The sequence below is a fragment of the Peromyscus maniculatus genome, chromosome 12, assembly GCF_049852395.1.
Source record: "Peromyscus maniculatus bairdii isolate BWxNUB_F1_BW_parent chromosome 12, HU_Pman_BW_mat_3.1, whole genome shotgun sequence".
In the NCBI taxonomy this organism is placed as follows: Eukaryota; Metazoa; Chordata; class Mammalia; order Rodentia; family Cricetidae; genus Peromyscus; species Peromyscus maniculatus.
Window position 1 is genome coordinate 7,397,093 of NC_134863.1, and position 14,904 is coordinate 7,411,996.

A 14,904-nucleotide genomic window follows, 5' to 3' on the forward strand; every position below is an offset into this window, starting at 1 on the left:
CTTGTATTCTGTTGGTTATGCTTGCATCTATAATTCCTGTTCATTTACCCAGATTTTCCATTTCCAGAATTCCCTCAGTTTGTGTCTTCTTTATTGTCTCTATTTCAATTTTCAACTTTTGTAATGTTTCCTTCACCTATTTGATTGTTTTTTTCTTGGCTTCCTTGGCTTTATTTAAGGGATTTATTGATTTCTTCCAATTTTTTGTTTGTTTTTTCCTCCATTTCTTTGAGAGAATTTTTCATTTTCTCTTTAAGGGCCTCTATCATCTTCATAAAGTTATTTTTGTTTGTTTGTTTTTCGAGATAGGGTTTCTCTGTGTAGTTTTGGTGCCTGTTGTGGATTTTGCTCTATAGAGTAGGCTGGCCTCAAACTCACAGAGATCTGCCTGGCTCTGCCTCCTGAGTGCTGGGATTAAAGGTATGTGCCACCACTGCCCAGCCACAAAGTTATTTTTGAGATTGTTTCTTCTGCTTCATCTGCATTGGGATGTTCAGGTTTTGCTGTTGTAGAATCACTAGTTTCTGTTGGTACCATATTGCCCTTTTTGTTGTTCAATGTATTTTTACACTGCCATTTACCCATCTGGGCTTGGGATAATTATTGGAACAGGTATTGATTCTTGTGATGACTTTGTTGGATGGGTCTTTCATTCCTTTACTGTATGTTTTCTTTATTGTCTTTTGGCCTAATTGACCAAGGGTTATAGTCATTGGCTGGTTGTCAGTTGGAGTAGGGTTGTCTCAGCTGAGGTTTGTGAGGGTTTGGGTGCCTCTGTCTAGTGTCCAATGCTTCTGATGTGTGGGCTTTACTTGTGCCTGTGGGCTCTATTCTTCCAACTGGTATGGGTGGCTAGGCCTAGGGTCTAGTGACTGGGGTAGTGGCTGGGTGACCAGTCACTGATCTCTTCCTTCAAATGGTACAGAAGTGTACCCCTTTTGCCTCTAAGAACTACTGGTTTTGTGGGGGATGATTGGCCAGGGAGATAATGATGGGTTTGGTGGGTTTGGGTGGCAGACTGGATCTTGTAGGTTATAGGGTCTACTGAGTGGTGGTCTTGGTGGAGCTACCTGCCTGCAAGACTCTTACCTGCTGATCTGCTGATGGGCCTGAGATGCAAGGACGAGGGGAATGGGATATATTTTGGGGCTTACAGCCTAGGGCTTGGGGCAGTTTATCTGGGAGACCAGTTATATACCTCCTCCTCCAAATGATGCAGATGTGCTTGTATCTCTAGTGGCTGCTGATTTTGCAGGGGCTGTCTGGCCAGTGGGAGGATGATAGGTTCAGTGGGCTCGGGTGGCAGAGTGGGACTTGTTGGTTACAAGGTCCAGTGGGTGGCAGCAGTGGTGGCGTGGCCTGCCTAAAGGACTCTTAACTGCTAGCTGGATATTTCATCTTGTTTTAATGATGAAAGTACAGATACAATGTATTGTCCCTGATACAATGAAGAAGATAATTTTTCTGAATAATTTAAGAGGACTTTGTTGTAGCACAACTTTGAAATCTGGTAGAATTTCAAGGTAAATCTATTTTGACCTATTTGGGGTTTTTTTGTTGTAGTTGTTTTGTTTATTTGGTTTTGTTTGCTTGTTTGTTTTTGAGGGGTTTTTTTGGCAGGAGGCATCTGATTACTGTTTCAGTCTCTTTATTAGCTATGTATGCATCTGTTTGGGCTGTTGAATCCTTCTTAGTTTATGTTTGATAGATAAGCTGGATCTCAACATTCATGCATTTCATTTAGATTTTCCAACTTAATAGAGTTTAGGCCAAGGATCTGTCAATCATCTTTGTTGTCTTAAAGATTCATTGATTCTTTGTACTGTTTTCTAGATCATTCATTTCTGATCTGATTTTGATTATTTCTTGCCAGTGTTGTGGGATGTTCTGTATGTTAAATGTGTTGCTCTGATTGGTTAATAAATAAAACATTGATTGGCCAGTGGCCAGGCAGGAAGTATAGGCGGGACAAGGAAAGAGGAGAATTCTGGGAAGTGGAAGGCTGAGGTAGAGAGATGCTGCCAGCTGCCACCATGAAAAGCAAGGTATAAGATACCGGTAAGCCACGAGCCATGTGGCAACTTATAAGCTAATAGATATGGGTTAATTTAAGATATAAGAACTAGATAACAAGAAGCCTGCTGCGGCCATACAGTTTGTAAGCAATATAAGTCTCTGTGTGTTTACTCGGTTGGGTCTAAGTGGCTGTGGGACTGGCAGCGAAGAGAGATTTGTCCTGACTGTGGGCCAGGCAGGACTGGAAAAAACTCCAACAACATGCCATTACTGAATTTGAGCTCAATTTGTTCTTTCTCTGGCTTGAGTTGCATCACTACTTATTTATTTTTAGTCTTTCTGAATTTAAAATGAAAGCAGTTAGAGCTATAATTTCCCTTATAAGACTATTTCTAATGTGGTCCAGAGGTTTTGTTGTGTTGTTATTTCCTTTTAACTTAGGTGTAGAATTATGTATATTTTTACTTCTGACCCTTTCATCACTCAGTAATTGATTGTTTAGTCTTGAGTCTGTGTGATTATTAAAGAATTCCTTGTCAATTTTAAATTTTAGCACATCTTGATCATATGTAACACATGGAGTTAATTCAGTTTTTATGAATTTGTTATGATTTATTTTGTTTGTTTTCAAGGATGTGGTCCATTTTAGTGAAGCTTCCATGCATATATTCTTTGATGTTTGGTTGAATGTTCTGTGGATATCTCTTAAGTCTGTTTTATGTGTAATGTCATTTAATTCTTTTAAAGATTTTTTTATTTATTATGTATACAGAAGAGGGCGCCAGATCTCATTACAGATGGTTGTGAGCCACCATGTAGTTGCTGGGAATTGAACTCAGGACGTCTGGAAGAGCAGTCGGTGCTCTTAACCTCAGAGCCATATCTCCAGCCCCAACTTTATTTTTAATAATATATGAAATAACTAAAAAATGATTTTCATTTTCATTTATGCTAATTAATTGTACTGATCACTCAATATATTCCTGTACAGTTAGACATATCAAATTTTCAATGTTTTGTTGGCTCATAATGGCAGAACACTCTTTGCATGTTGTTATTATGACATATTGCTAAAACATTTTTTAAAATTGCCTATAATTAGAAATCTTATATGGATGGATAATTACATGTGGACAACAATCTCCATTATGATTTTTGGAATCAATATACTCCAAACGGAATTATTCATTAAACCTAAAATGAGTAAATGTTTTGACAGGGTCATACAATGAAATAATACATGGCAATAAAAGACATGAATGAGTCTTGTACAAATGAAGTCAAACAAAAGGTCAGGCATGAGAGGGGACAAGGCAGTAAATGTTGATCAACTCTCTTGACAGATACTTTTTAGACCTTTATAAATGAGAACAAGAAAATTTCACTATGGTACATGGTAACATTATCTAGACAGAAGGAGGGGTCTTTGTTTGGAAATGGGTGTGCAAAGACTCTTAAGAAGGCTAATATTTCTCTGCATCTAGAAATGACACACAGTTACACTGGTGCTCAAATTTTAATCCATGGTTACTCCTTGATCCCCAGAAGCTACATTCTACAACCTGCAGAGGATGTTTGAAAGCATGAGCACTAGCTAAACCACATATATGGGAAATAGAAAAGGGAAGCTCTTTAGAGAGAGGGAGGGAAGTAAATACAGAAATAGGTAAGTAAATAGAATAGCAATAAGGATGTCTGAAAAGCCACAAGGAATCATGCATTTAACTATTTACCTAAAGGAAAACTGTAACACATATAACTCCCATGTATAAACATACATACATAATTTTAATGAATGTTTTTTTTTTAATCTGGGCTGATGGTACTCCTTCTAAGATCCAAAGACCACCTAACAAAAACCCTAATATCAAACATGAAAAGCTATCTTTTCAGTTGTCAGCCAGGGCTGTTCAAAAATCTCCCAAGACATACAATTTATTCCTATTGCCCTTGGTTACCAACCCTCACAGAGGTGGAAGTACCTATTGCTGAAGATATGGTGCACATCAGAAACATGTCCCTGAGACTCCTGAGCTGGGAGGAACCCAAATGCCATCTGGCTGAGAATTAGCTTTAATGGGACCATAAGGCATCATGAGCATTTCCAAAAGAAGGAAGCAACCAACAGTCCTATGATGCCTATGAACAATATCAATAATCCACATAGGTTTATAACACCGAGAGTATAGTAGTGGTATGCATTCTGTGGTGGTAACCAACAGCTCTCTAATTTGCCTTAAGACCCACTTAATAAGAGGAAAATCATGCTTGGTACTAGAAACCTAGCTAGTAGAGTCATGATTAGTGGAGGAGAATCTACAACCATGAACTTACTAAACCAGTATAAGCCCTAACAGCTATCTATAAACATTTGTCCTTATATCCACAGACCTATATAATCTTCATCCTCACTGAGAAAATTTGTCTTTTCAACTGATGGAGACCACTACAGAAAATGGCAAGTCAATCAAAATGAAGAGTTGTGAAGGCCTACCTATACAACACTTCCATACCTAAGGTTTAGGAACATTGTGGAAGAGAGGGGTGTAAAATTGCAAGACCCAGAGAATCCGGAACTTTGCTGTGAGGTTGTGTATCCTAGTAACATCAGAAGCTACACCCATAAAGTCTCACCAATATGACTGCCCAAACTCAAGTAGAACAAGAACACCAATGGATATGCAAACGGACAAGGAAAAGTCCGTGAGGCTTCAACCCTATACAAAGAACTTGAGGCAACTGAGGAAAGCAAAGCTGGGAGCTTGAGAGGTGGCTTTCCCCAGGAGGAGCAGACTATTTGATTGTCAAGTGCCAAACAATCAGCCTGAAAACATATATGCAAGTAACATTATACCATCTGAGCAGGTTATGCTTGTTTTATACATATAGATGTGTATGTATGTGTGTATGTATGCATATATGTATGTATGTATATAAATATGCATCGATGCATATAAAAGAAATTACAAAAAAAGAGACCATGAATTTGAAGGAAAGTGGGAAGGGGCATAAAGGAGGGTTGGAGGGGGAAAAGGTGAGGGAGAAATGTAATTATGTTATAATCTCAAAAATAAAATTAAAGAAAAATGTTAAGAGGCAAAAAAAAGAATGACATTTTAGTTCCTAATTTTTACTTCTGAGACAGAGCCCCTTACTCAATGCTTTATTATCCTTAATCTCTTTCAGAATATTTGAGATCTTATGGTATAACTGGAGAATATGAAGCTGAGTGTTCTTGCACCTAAGTCCCAAACTTAGGTAGGCAACTTGTCTACATTTTTTGAAAAGCAAATTCTGTGAGTTACTCTTCTCATTGCATCCATCACTTCTTTGTTTCTCAGGCTGTAGATGATGGGATTGAGCATTGGGGTGAGGACTGTGTAGAAGACTGCCAGAATCTTGTCCTCTGCTGGAGATCGGAGGGATCTTGGACGTAGATAAGTGTAAGCAAACGGTGCATAGTAGAAAGTTACCACAGTGAGGTGAGTGCTACAGGTAGAATAGGCCTTCTTCTTCCCTGTCCCAGCATGCATGCGGTAGACAGCAAGGAAAACACGACCATAAGAACACACTATACCAATGAATGGAAGCACAAGAAAGAGGACTGTGCTCACAAATACTGTGTACTCGTAGACCCATGTGTCCATGCAGGCCAGGGTCAACATGGCAGGAACATCACAGAAGAAATGGTTGATGGCTCTGGATCGGCAGTAAGGAATGTGAAGTGCATACCCCGTGTGAGCACAGGAGTTAATGGAGCCCAGCACCCAAGATCCTATTATCATCAGCACACACACTCTTTTGTTCATGCGTATAGCATAGTGGAGAGGAAAGCAAATAGCCACATAGCGGTCATAGGCCATACAAGCCAGCAAAAGGGTCTCCGCACCCCCAAAAGTCAAGAAGAGGAAGATCTGAAACCCACACCCAATGAAGGAGATGTGCTTATTACCCAACATGAAGTCAGACACCATTTTAGGGACAATGGTAGAGATGTAATTTAAGTCAATGAGAGAAAGCTGACTGAGTAAGAAATACATGGGTGTGTGGAGATGGGAATCCAGGAGGATGAGGAGGATCATGGACAGGTTGCCAATCCAAGCTGTCAGGAAGATGAGAACAATGAGAATGAAGAGAAACATACCTGTTTGCGATGATGGGAACAATCCTAATAAAATGAAACCTGTAAATGTGTGATTATAACTATCCATCTGGTGTTCATTTAGAGTTTCTTAGAAGCATGGGCAGCAATAAGTTACATAAAAGACAATAAAATAATTCAATTCATGATTTTCACCAGACTTTGGTTGTAACTGCTAAGGAAAGAATAGTGTACTTTGACTCATCTTCTAGCTCATACATAAATATGGAGTAAAACAACATATATGAAGAAAATATTTTACTGAAACCCGAGGGCTTATAAGCAACATATTTCCACAACGACCTTACTAGAAAATGGATATTTTTGTTCCTAACAAATTGAGATGTCATGAACATGAGACTTCATAGTACATTTTTGGAACCAATTTAAATGCCTAACATACAGGTCCATAATTGAATACATTTTCTTTCCAATCAGGATGACTCTTTTCTGCCATATACTGGCCCTAAGATACATGCAAAGATGCAACAGTAAACAAGATCATTCAAAACTACATTTCTTTCTTATGAACATCCTTCATATTAATAAAAACCAAGATCTTTCAAAAATCAGGTGCTGTTATTCCTTTAAAAAATCTATAAATAATGCTTATTGACAAGTGTCAACTACACAAAGTCATTTTTTCCTTCTTCATTCACATTTGGAACACCCTAACTAGACCCTGTCTGTGGACATCTACACATCACATTCACTGCACAAAAAGAACAACTGCTGTGTTTGCCCCTTCTCAGAACCTCACAGAGCACTTTGTTTTTCCTTCACTCCTTCTCATTTTCCTCTCTTTTATCTATAACATAAGGTGGAAATTTAAACACACACATAATTTTGACTTTTCCGTCTTAGAACTAACTGGAATGAAAAGGAAATAAATGATGTACATTTAAATAATATTTAATGCAAAGGAGAGGGCTAAGCAAGAAAAGAGAACTCAGGGCCTTTCAGAGTTTGTCTCAGGCTTGTTAATGGAGTAGAGCCAGGCTGCTAACCACTGGGAGGGAGAAGAAATCCTGAGTCTTCAGAATGAGCAAGAGCGTGGGCTTTTCTCCTCCACAAGGAATGCAGTCTGCAGGAGGCTTAGCATACTGGGTCCAGAAAATGCATGCTATGTCTGTCTGTGCTAGGGCCAAAGAATATCAGCCTGGAAATCTGCAAACTGAAGAGAGAGATACAGAACTTAGGAGTATACAAACACATACACATATAAACACTAAATACATGTATATAATAGGTTAGAATGATTGGGAAATGGAGATTTTTATCAGAAAACTGGCATCTTCAGAGGCACATGGAGAGGTATTCAGTTCATAGCACAGATATCACTTATTTTAAGGGAATGACAGACACTGGTAAATAATTTCTGAAAATAAAATAATCAGAACTGACCAAATACAGTCAAGGAAAGTTCTAAAGTAAACTGGAGGACACTCCAAAGACAAAATAGAAATAAAACATAAAAGACTGAAGTTTAGAAAAGAAGTTTTGAGATTGGATACTTATGCCTATGTTCAGGCATTCCTAAAAAATGCCTAATGTAAAATAATAATGGGTTGAGATTATCAAAATAAAAAGCAGTTCCTCAGAACTGAAATGTATGGCTCCATTGACTAAATACCACACATATTATGCAGAAAAGTAAACGGGAAATTATTATTTTTTGAAAATACAATTATTTATTGAGCAGAGTAGTTTCTTAAGAATCCAGAGAGTTTTCTTTTTAAAAAAAAATCCTTTTAATTTTCAGAATAGACTATAGCATGAGAACCCATGAGGGTATTGTTTTAAGGGAAAAAAAAACATACAAGCCAATAGGAGAAATGAAGTAGCTGTAACCAAACATCTACAGGCTTTGCAGTGAGGCTGAATGTTGTCCACACTGCCAATGCATTCTAGTACAGGGAGCGCCAGTACATTCTGGAAGGTGGAGCAAGGACGTCAGCCTCCATCAAATGTGAAGAGAGATGTGGCAATGTCAGGAGGGAAGGCTGAAGGGGAGAAGGGTGTGATATGCAGAAATGTTTGCTGTCTAACCACTCTTTACCAACAAATGTATTACTTAAAATATCAAAGAAGTAAAAAAAAAAAAGTGAAATATTTACCTGAGCAGCAATCGGAGTGGCTATGGAACTGTCTTATCTTTGGGGATGTTGCTGCTAGAACATAAAAATTTGCCAGACTTAACCATTTCAAAACATAAAAATTATTGAATGCAAGAAGCTTGAATTAAATTGTGAAAAACAAGGTGGAACTTTCGATTTCACACTTAGCAAAGGAGTCTCAACTGGCTACTGGAAACAAATGGAATTCGGGGAAAGCAGATATTTCACACAGCCGTAGTTGGATTCAACATGAGATTGACATCCTAGACTGACTTACAGTATGTCATGTACATTGATGTTTTAAGTGACCAATTAAAATGTAATGTTAATAATTACCAACCTGATTAACATAGTGATGACTGCCACCATTTTTACTCTATACAGGCTGTAACAATAGTTCCATGAGTCGCATCATTGCTAAGATGAGAAGCACAAAGAGAAATAATGGCTGATATATCAATTCTTGTATGTGACACCCCCCAACTGTCAAAGAAATTATTTCACTGGACTGTGTTTTGTTGTTCCTGTGTGACAACAGTGAGTAATGTGGAAGTTGCACCTGACAGGAAAGTGGATTCAGCCAATGATTGTTTGTTTCAAAGTTGAAAGTGAAAAGAACATTTTTGCTTACATGACAAACCAAATCATGTTGCCTTTTTTTCTCTTAATGTGAAATAGCAATAATTCATCTATTTACAGGCCATTTGAAAAGATTTTAGCTTATCTTTACCACTCCACAAGGAGTAGTCAGGGTACTAGACATGGGAAAGAAATTAGCCAGAAAAGGGTGATGTGAGCGGAAGTAACAGCGCTGATGAAGCACAGGACCTGTGTGTAGACAGAAAGATAGACAGCCCAAGCTTGCAAGTGTCCAGAAACCTCCCGGAAATAAATTGTCTAAATACATTGATTTAGTATTAGTACATTTTACAATCTCCTCCGTATTGTATTTTTGTTTAATCTTGATCATTTAAGCCGTAAAATAATATATCCACTAGTGCTTTTTTTTTTTTGAAACGGTATTACTTATAGCCTTGGCCAGCCTAGAATTTTGCCATATAGAACAACATTGCCTACACAGAACTCACAGAGATCCCCCTGCCTCTGCATCCTAAGTGCTGGGATTAGAGGTATATGCTACCTTGTCTGATAACCACTAGCATAGAAAATAAAATCAAGTTAGACATTTTAGGCAAATTTGCTTTGATCTCTTTTCAGGAACTTGGAGGAGACAAATCAGACACAAACATAGATATTATATATCAGTTTATCTTTGACTAGATACCCTGTCTTATTCCTCACACATCTTGAGATAATATTTCTGAAGCATTCATAGAGTTAGATACTACCTAAGTATACAGCACTTTGAGGGATAAACATATAATACGTCCTTTGAATTTTAGTCAGATTGGGGGATGACTTATGGAACTGCCATCTTTACACCAGATTGTTGTACAAAGTTTGGAATAAAAACTTGACAGAGTCCTACTTTTTGTAAGTTTGGGTTTTTGAATACTGATTTTGGAGCTCTGTAAATTATGAATAAGATTTTTTTTAGAAAAAAATAGGTTATTAGAAGATTTCATGAGATAATCCACAAAGAATTCATGCAGAGAATCTTGAATAGAGTAACAATGAGTAATGGCTCTGACATTTGCCACTTGCTACCCACCAACACCTGCATCAGCATGGCCACCAGCACATGACCATCATCCACATATTTGCCACCACTATATTGTTCAGTGATTTGGTATCTAAATTTTTTGTGTGCTACTTAATTTTCTAGAGATGTAAAAGTTTGCTAATGAATCATTGTTATTATTATTTAACTAAACTTTAGTGATTACTTGGAAATTATAAGAAATAAGATGAAAAAGTAAAATTTATTGATCATAGTAAGACCCAATTTCAGGTTGAAAGAATGAATAATTGAAACACATAATTTGCAGTATTCCTATGAATTTCTCATATACTTATAGTAATGCCTTAAGTTTACAAACTATAATATTGCTCCATAGATGGTTAGTTTTAGCTATTACCTTGCTCATTTAATACAGTATATGTTATGTAAAGCACACTTGTATTTTTATAAGAAGTTAGGTATCTTATAAAATAAATAAAAATATTTTATAGTTTACAGTTTATATAAATAAAATACTGTCAAAGAAACAATAAATACACTCTGGGAACTCTATAACCCTGCACTCATTGAAAATATTTTGTATGATTCCAAGAAAGAAATCATAAGTTAAAGCTTCAGTTGCTAGCAAATTAGTCTTCTTAAATGTGACTTCCTCCATTGAATTTTGCCAAGGTCTATCAGCAGCCCTCTTACACAAATGTAATCTTTCCATCCTGGAAGTGTTGTTAGGAATTAGTTCCCAAGCTGCTTTTTGTTATGAAATCACTGCCACTGTCCCCTCAGACTATACTTAAATCTGCTTCAGAGGCTCACTGCACCTGCATGCATTACTGACCCACTTCCTAAAATGTTATACTTAACTAGGGAATTATTTTAATCCACACAAGCCCCCACTGCCAAAGGAGATAATACCAGGAAACCAGCTGAGTGTGATGACCATGTGCACTTGCCCGGAAACATTCTTCCTTGTGGAAAATATAACTGATACTGACTGCCCTTATTTTCCATAATATTCAGTAGTGATGTTCACTGCTCTTATTTTCCATAATAAGCAGTAGTGACCCTGGCAACATAATACGTTTTTCTGTAAATATCTTGGTTTATTTAAAACCAGAACACTCTCAAATTTTAAGGTTGTATTTGAATTCATATAAATTTTAACATATTTTGTTAACCATTACTTACAGTATCTTTATAATGGACATATTTCATGAACTTGGTATCATTTATATTGTAAAAAAATGAAATTGTAAAAAATGCATTGGCTGTATTTTCATCTTTGGTATTATATAATAATTCTGATATTTAATATAATTATCATATTGTATATTAATATTAATATAATTATTGTATATTATATTAATATGATTATTATATCTAAGTAATCACAGCTGTTCTGTTCAGAACTATATAATGCTATAGATGTAAAATAGCATCACATTTCTCTCTTTCCATATATATCATATATATGTATATATGATTTTGTATAATATGTTTTCTTAAACCCACTCTAATTAAAAATATCACAGTTCTTGTTCCCTGATGAAGTAAGTCTTAAATATGCTAAGTGCTGATACTTCATAAATGGAAATTTTCAATCAATTTGGAAATAAACTTCCTTCAGTATTTTCCAGAATCTAAACATAAATATGATAACTAAATGTAAAAACTAGCTTAGGATACACTTCATTTTTATCTCTCCGGGATCACAGTTTCCCTTATGTCCGTTCCTCGCGGTAGCTCTGCAGTAACTGCATCAACAGCATCACTGTTGTAAACTTCAAGCCAGTGAACATACTTTCCTCCCATCCTGTGCTTGGCAACTGCTTTCCTCCATGGAAACAGGGGCAATTATGACACTAAGCCAACTTTAATAGATTTAAACTCTCTCTCTCTCTCTCTCTCTCTCTCTCTCTCTCTCTCTCTCTCTCTCTCTCTCTCTCTCTCTCTCTCTCCTCTCTCCTCTCTCTATGGGCATGTCCTCTTGACATAGTCCATAGAGATCACCATGTTGTTGTGGGAAAAGTTACTAATGAGTCAGGAATTAGGCCAAGGTCAAGAAGAGAGTTTTAGCAATTTCTTTAAGGGTTTCTGGAGCTGATAACTCAACTCAACACATTTATTGATATTATCCTAGTAGAAAATGTCTCAGAGTTTCACAAAATATATGTTTTTAAAATATTTTGTTTAAAACTTTTTTTTTAATTTAGATATAATTACATCATCCCCATGCTTCCCCTTTGTCTTCAACCCCTTCTGAGTCTCCCAACCCCCATTTCTCCCTCTCAAATTCATGGACTCTCTTTAATGCTTATTATTACATATGAATATATGTGTACATAATACATACATACATTTTTATGCTTGCTTATATAGATACAATCAGCTGAGTCAATTCACTGCTGCCTGGATGTTCATAATTTCAAGGCTGGCCAGCTGATATTGGATAATGAATTAGGGGCTCATCCCTTAGGATTCACTGAAGTCTTAGTTCTCTGCAGTTCTTTGTCTTGGGATAATAAAATATAAGATTTCCTTCTTCCGTGATATGTCTCTTGCTGTCATTTATTTGGTCATGTTTGGGCAGTCATGTTGGAGAAATAGCATAGCTGTAGCTTTCCTTCATTTCAAGGAGACACAATATCACAGCAGACTTGCTTGTTCCCTAGTTTTGAAAATCTTTATACCCGTCTTCTATAACATTCCCTTGGCCTTAGGTACAATAGTTGTAATGTAGCTGTATCCAGTGGTTATATGTGTCCAGGGTTATGGTCAGGTATGCTCTGCTTTTGACCAGTTGTAGTTTTCTGTAATGGTCTCCATTTGATGGGAAGAGAAGCTTCTTTGATGAGTAGTTAGAGTTACACTTGCTTTAAGTATAAGAAAAAGTATTTTTAAATGCAATTAGAAATTATTCTGGTTTAGTGAGGTGGCAGTAGTAGGTTCTCTTCTAATATCAATGACCTCACTGTCACCAGCGCACAGAAGTAAAGTAGATTTACAGTACCAAGCAAAATTTCTCTCTTGTTGAGTATGACTTAAGTCCAAATACACAGACTTTTGTTGCTATCAAGATAAGACTGCTACTAATGAACATTTTAGGATAGCTTTCTGTAGCATGAATCTTAGAGAGTCTTATTAATAAAATCAAACCTGAGGCCAGTTATTGGGGTGAATGCTGGTAGATCAGATGCAGAACAAGCCACAGCTATCTTACCTTGCCAATTCCTCAGCTGTTCTTGTTTCCTCAGGCTGGAAGCCTCTGAGTTCTCATCCAGAATGAATCTCAGCTGAACTGTGTTGCTCCAAAGCCTGAAAGCTTAACCAGCCAAATGCTCAACCAGGTCAAATGCTTCTAGTTTCTGATCCTCACGCCTTATGTACCTTTCTGCTGTCTACCACCACTCATACTTGGATCTGGTTTTATGCTGAGAATCCACCTGTACTTGAGTTTTATGAAGCGTTGCAAGTATGGATGGATCTATTCGCATTTTTCTACATGCAGACATCCAATTTGACTAGCACCATGTTTTGAAATGCTATCTATCTTTGCCAGTTTGTGTTTCTGGATTCTCTATCAAAACTCATGTGTGCGTAAGTGTGTGGATTTATGTCTGTGTCTTCAATTTGACTCCGTTGATCAATGTGTCTGGTTTTGTGCCAACACCATGCTATTCTTTATTAGTACAGCTTGTAGTACAAATTCAGGATAATGATATCTCCCACAATTATTTTTTAACTATCCTGAATGTTTTGCTTTTTCCATATGAAATTGAGAATCATCCTTTCAAGATCTGTGGAGAATTGTGTTTAAATTTAATAGGGATTTCACTGAATCTGTTGATCACTTTTCGTAATTTGGGAAGTTTTTCTTATGTTAACCAATCTATGAGCATGGAAGATCTTTTCATCTTCTGATATCTTCTTCAGTTTCTTCCTACAATACTTCAATTTTTTATCATACAAGTCTTTCACTTGCTTGGTTAGAGTTACCTCAAGATACTTTATATTATTTGAGGCTATTTTGAAAAATGTTGTTTTCCTGAACTTTTTTCAGTCCATTTGTCATTTGTATATAGAAAAGCTACTGATTTTTGTGAGTTATTTTGTATCCAGTTACTTTGCTGCGAGCGTTTCTCAGCTGTAGGGGGTTCCTAGTGGAAATTTTGTGGTTATTTATATATACTATTACATCATCTGCAAATAAAAATACTTTGACTTCTTTCTTTCCAATATGTCCATCCTTGATCTCCTTCAGTTGTCTTTGCTATGCTATGCTTCATTGCTCTAGCTATGACTTCAAGTACTATTTTCAATAGATATGGAAAGAGAGGGCAACCTTGCCTTGTTCCTAATTAAAGTAGAATTGCTTTGAATTTTTCTCCATTTAAGTTGATGTTAGCTATGGGCATTCTGTAAACTGCCTTTATTATGTTGATGTATTTTCCTTGTATCCCCAATCTCTATAGGACTTTCATCATGAAGGGGTGTCAAATTTTTCAAAGACCCTTTCTGCATCTAATGAGATGATCATGAATTTTTTTGTCTTTAAGTTTGTTTATATGTTGGACTATATTTATTGATGTTTGTAGGTTGAACCAACACTGCATCTCTGGGATGAAGCCTACTGGATCATGGTAGATGATCTTTTTGATGTGTTCTTAGATTTGGTTTGTCAGTATTTCATTGAGAATTTTTGTAACTATGTATAATAAGGGAAATCAGTCCTTAATTCTCTTTTCTTTATGTGGTTGGGTATCAGGGTAATTGAGGGCTCTTAAAATGAATTGAGCAATGTTCCTTCTGTTTCTATTTTGTAGAATAATTTGAGGAGTATTGGCATTAACACTTCTTTAAATGTCTGGTAAAATTCTGGGCTTAAATCATCTGGTCCTGTGCATTAAATGTGCTAAAATCATTTTTTAAATTTGGGGAAGGCAGACTTTTAATGATTTCTTCTAAATCACTAGGGGTTATAGGTCTGTTTA

The 14,904-nt window shown here is 36.6% G+C and overlaps 1 protein-coding gene and 1 long non-coding RNA gene across 2 annotated transcripts; both read right to left on the reverse strand.

Moving 5' to 3' along the window:
• Nucleotides 1-4,407: 4,407 nt before the first annotated feature.
• Nucleotides 4,408-6,227, reverse strand: LOC121821810 (olfactory receptor 2L5-like). The gene is made up of 2 exons (XM_042259630.2): nt 5,322-6,227; nt 4,408-4,449 (listed from the first exon to the last, which is right to left on the reverse strand). The coding sequence occupies exons 1-2, from the start codon at nt 6,225-6,227 to the stop codon at nt 4,408-4,410; spliced, it is 948 nt and encodes a 315-aa protein (XP_042115564.1).
• Nucleotides 6,228-7,055: 828 nt separating this feature from the next.
• Nucleotides 7,056-10,959, reverse strand: LOC121821553 (uncharacterized). The gene is made up of 3 exons (XR_013043578.1): nt 8,615-10,959; nt 8,275-8,328; nt 7,056-7,331 (listed from the first exon to the last, which is right to left on the reverse strand). It is a non-coding gene; the product is annotated as an uncharacterized LOC121821553 (long non-coding RNA).
• Nucleotides 10,960-14,904: the final 3,945 nt, after the last annotated feature.

Excerpts from the sequence above, each read along its gene's own strand:
- LOC121821810 (XM_042259630.2), bottom strand. The coding sequence starts at position 6,227 with ATGGATAGTTATAATCACACATTTACAGGTTTCATTTTATTAGGATTG. Across the intron at positions 4,450-5,321 it reads TGATGGATGCAATGAGAAGA|TTGAAAAGACAAATTTTCTC; the intron begins GTAACTCACAGA and ends GGTCTCCATCAG.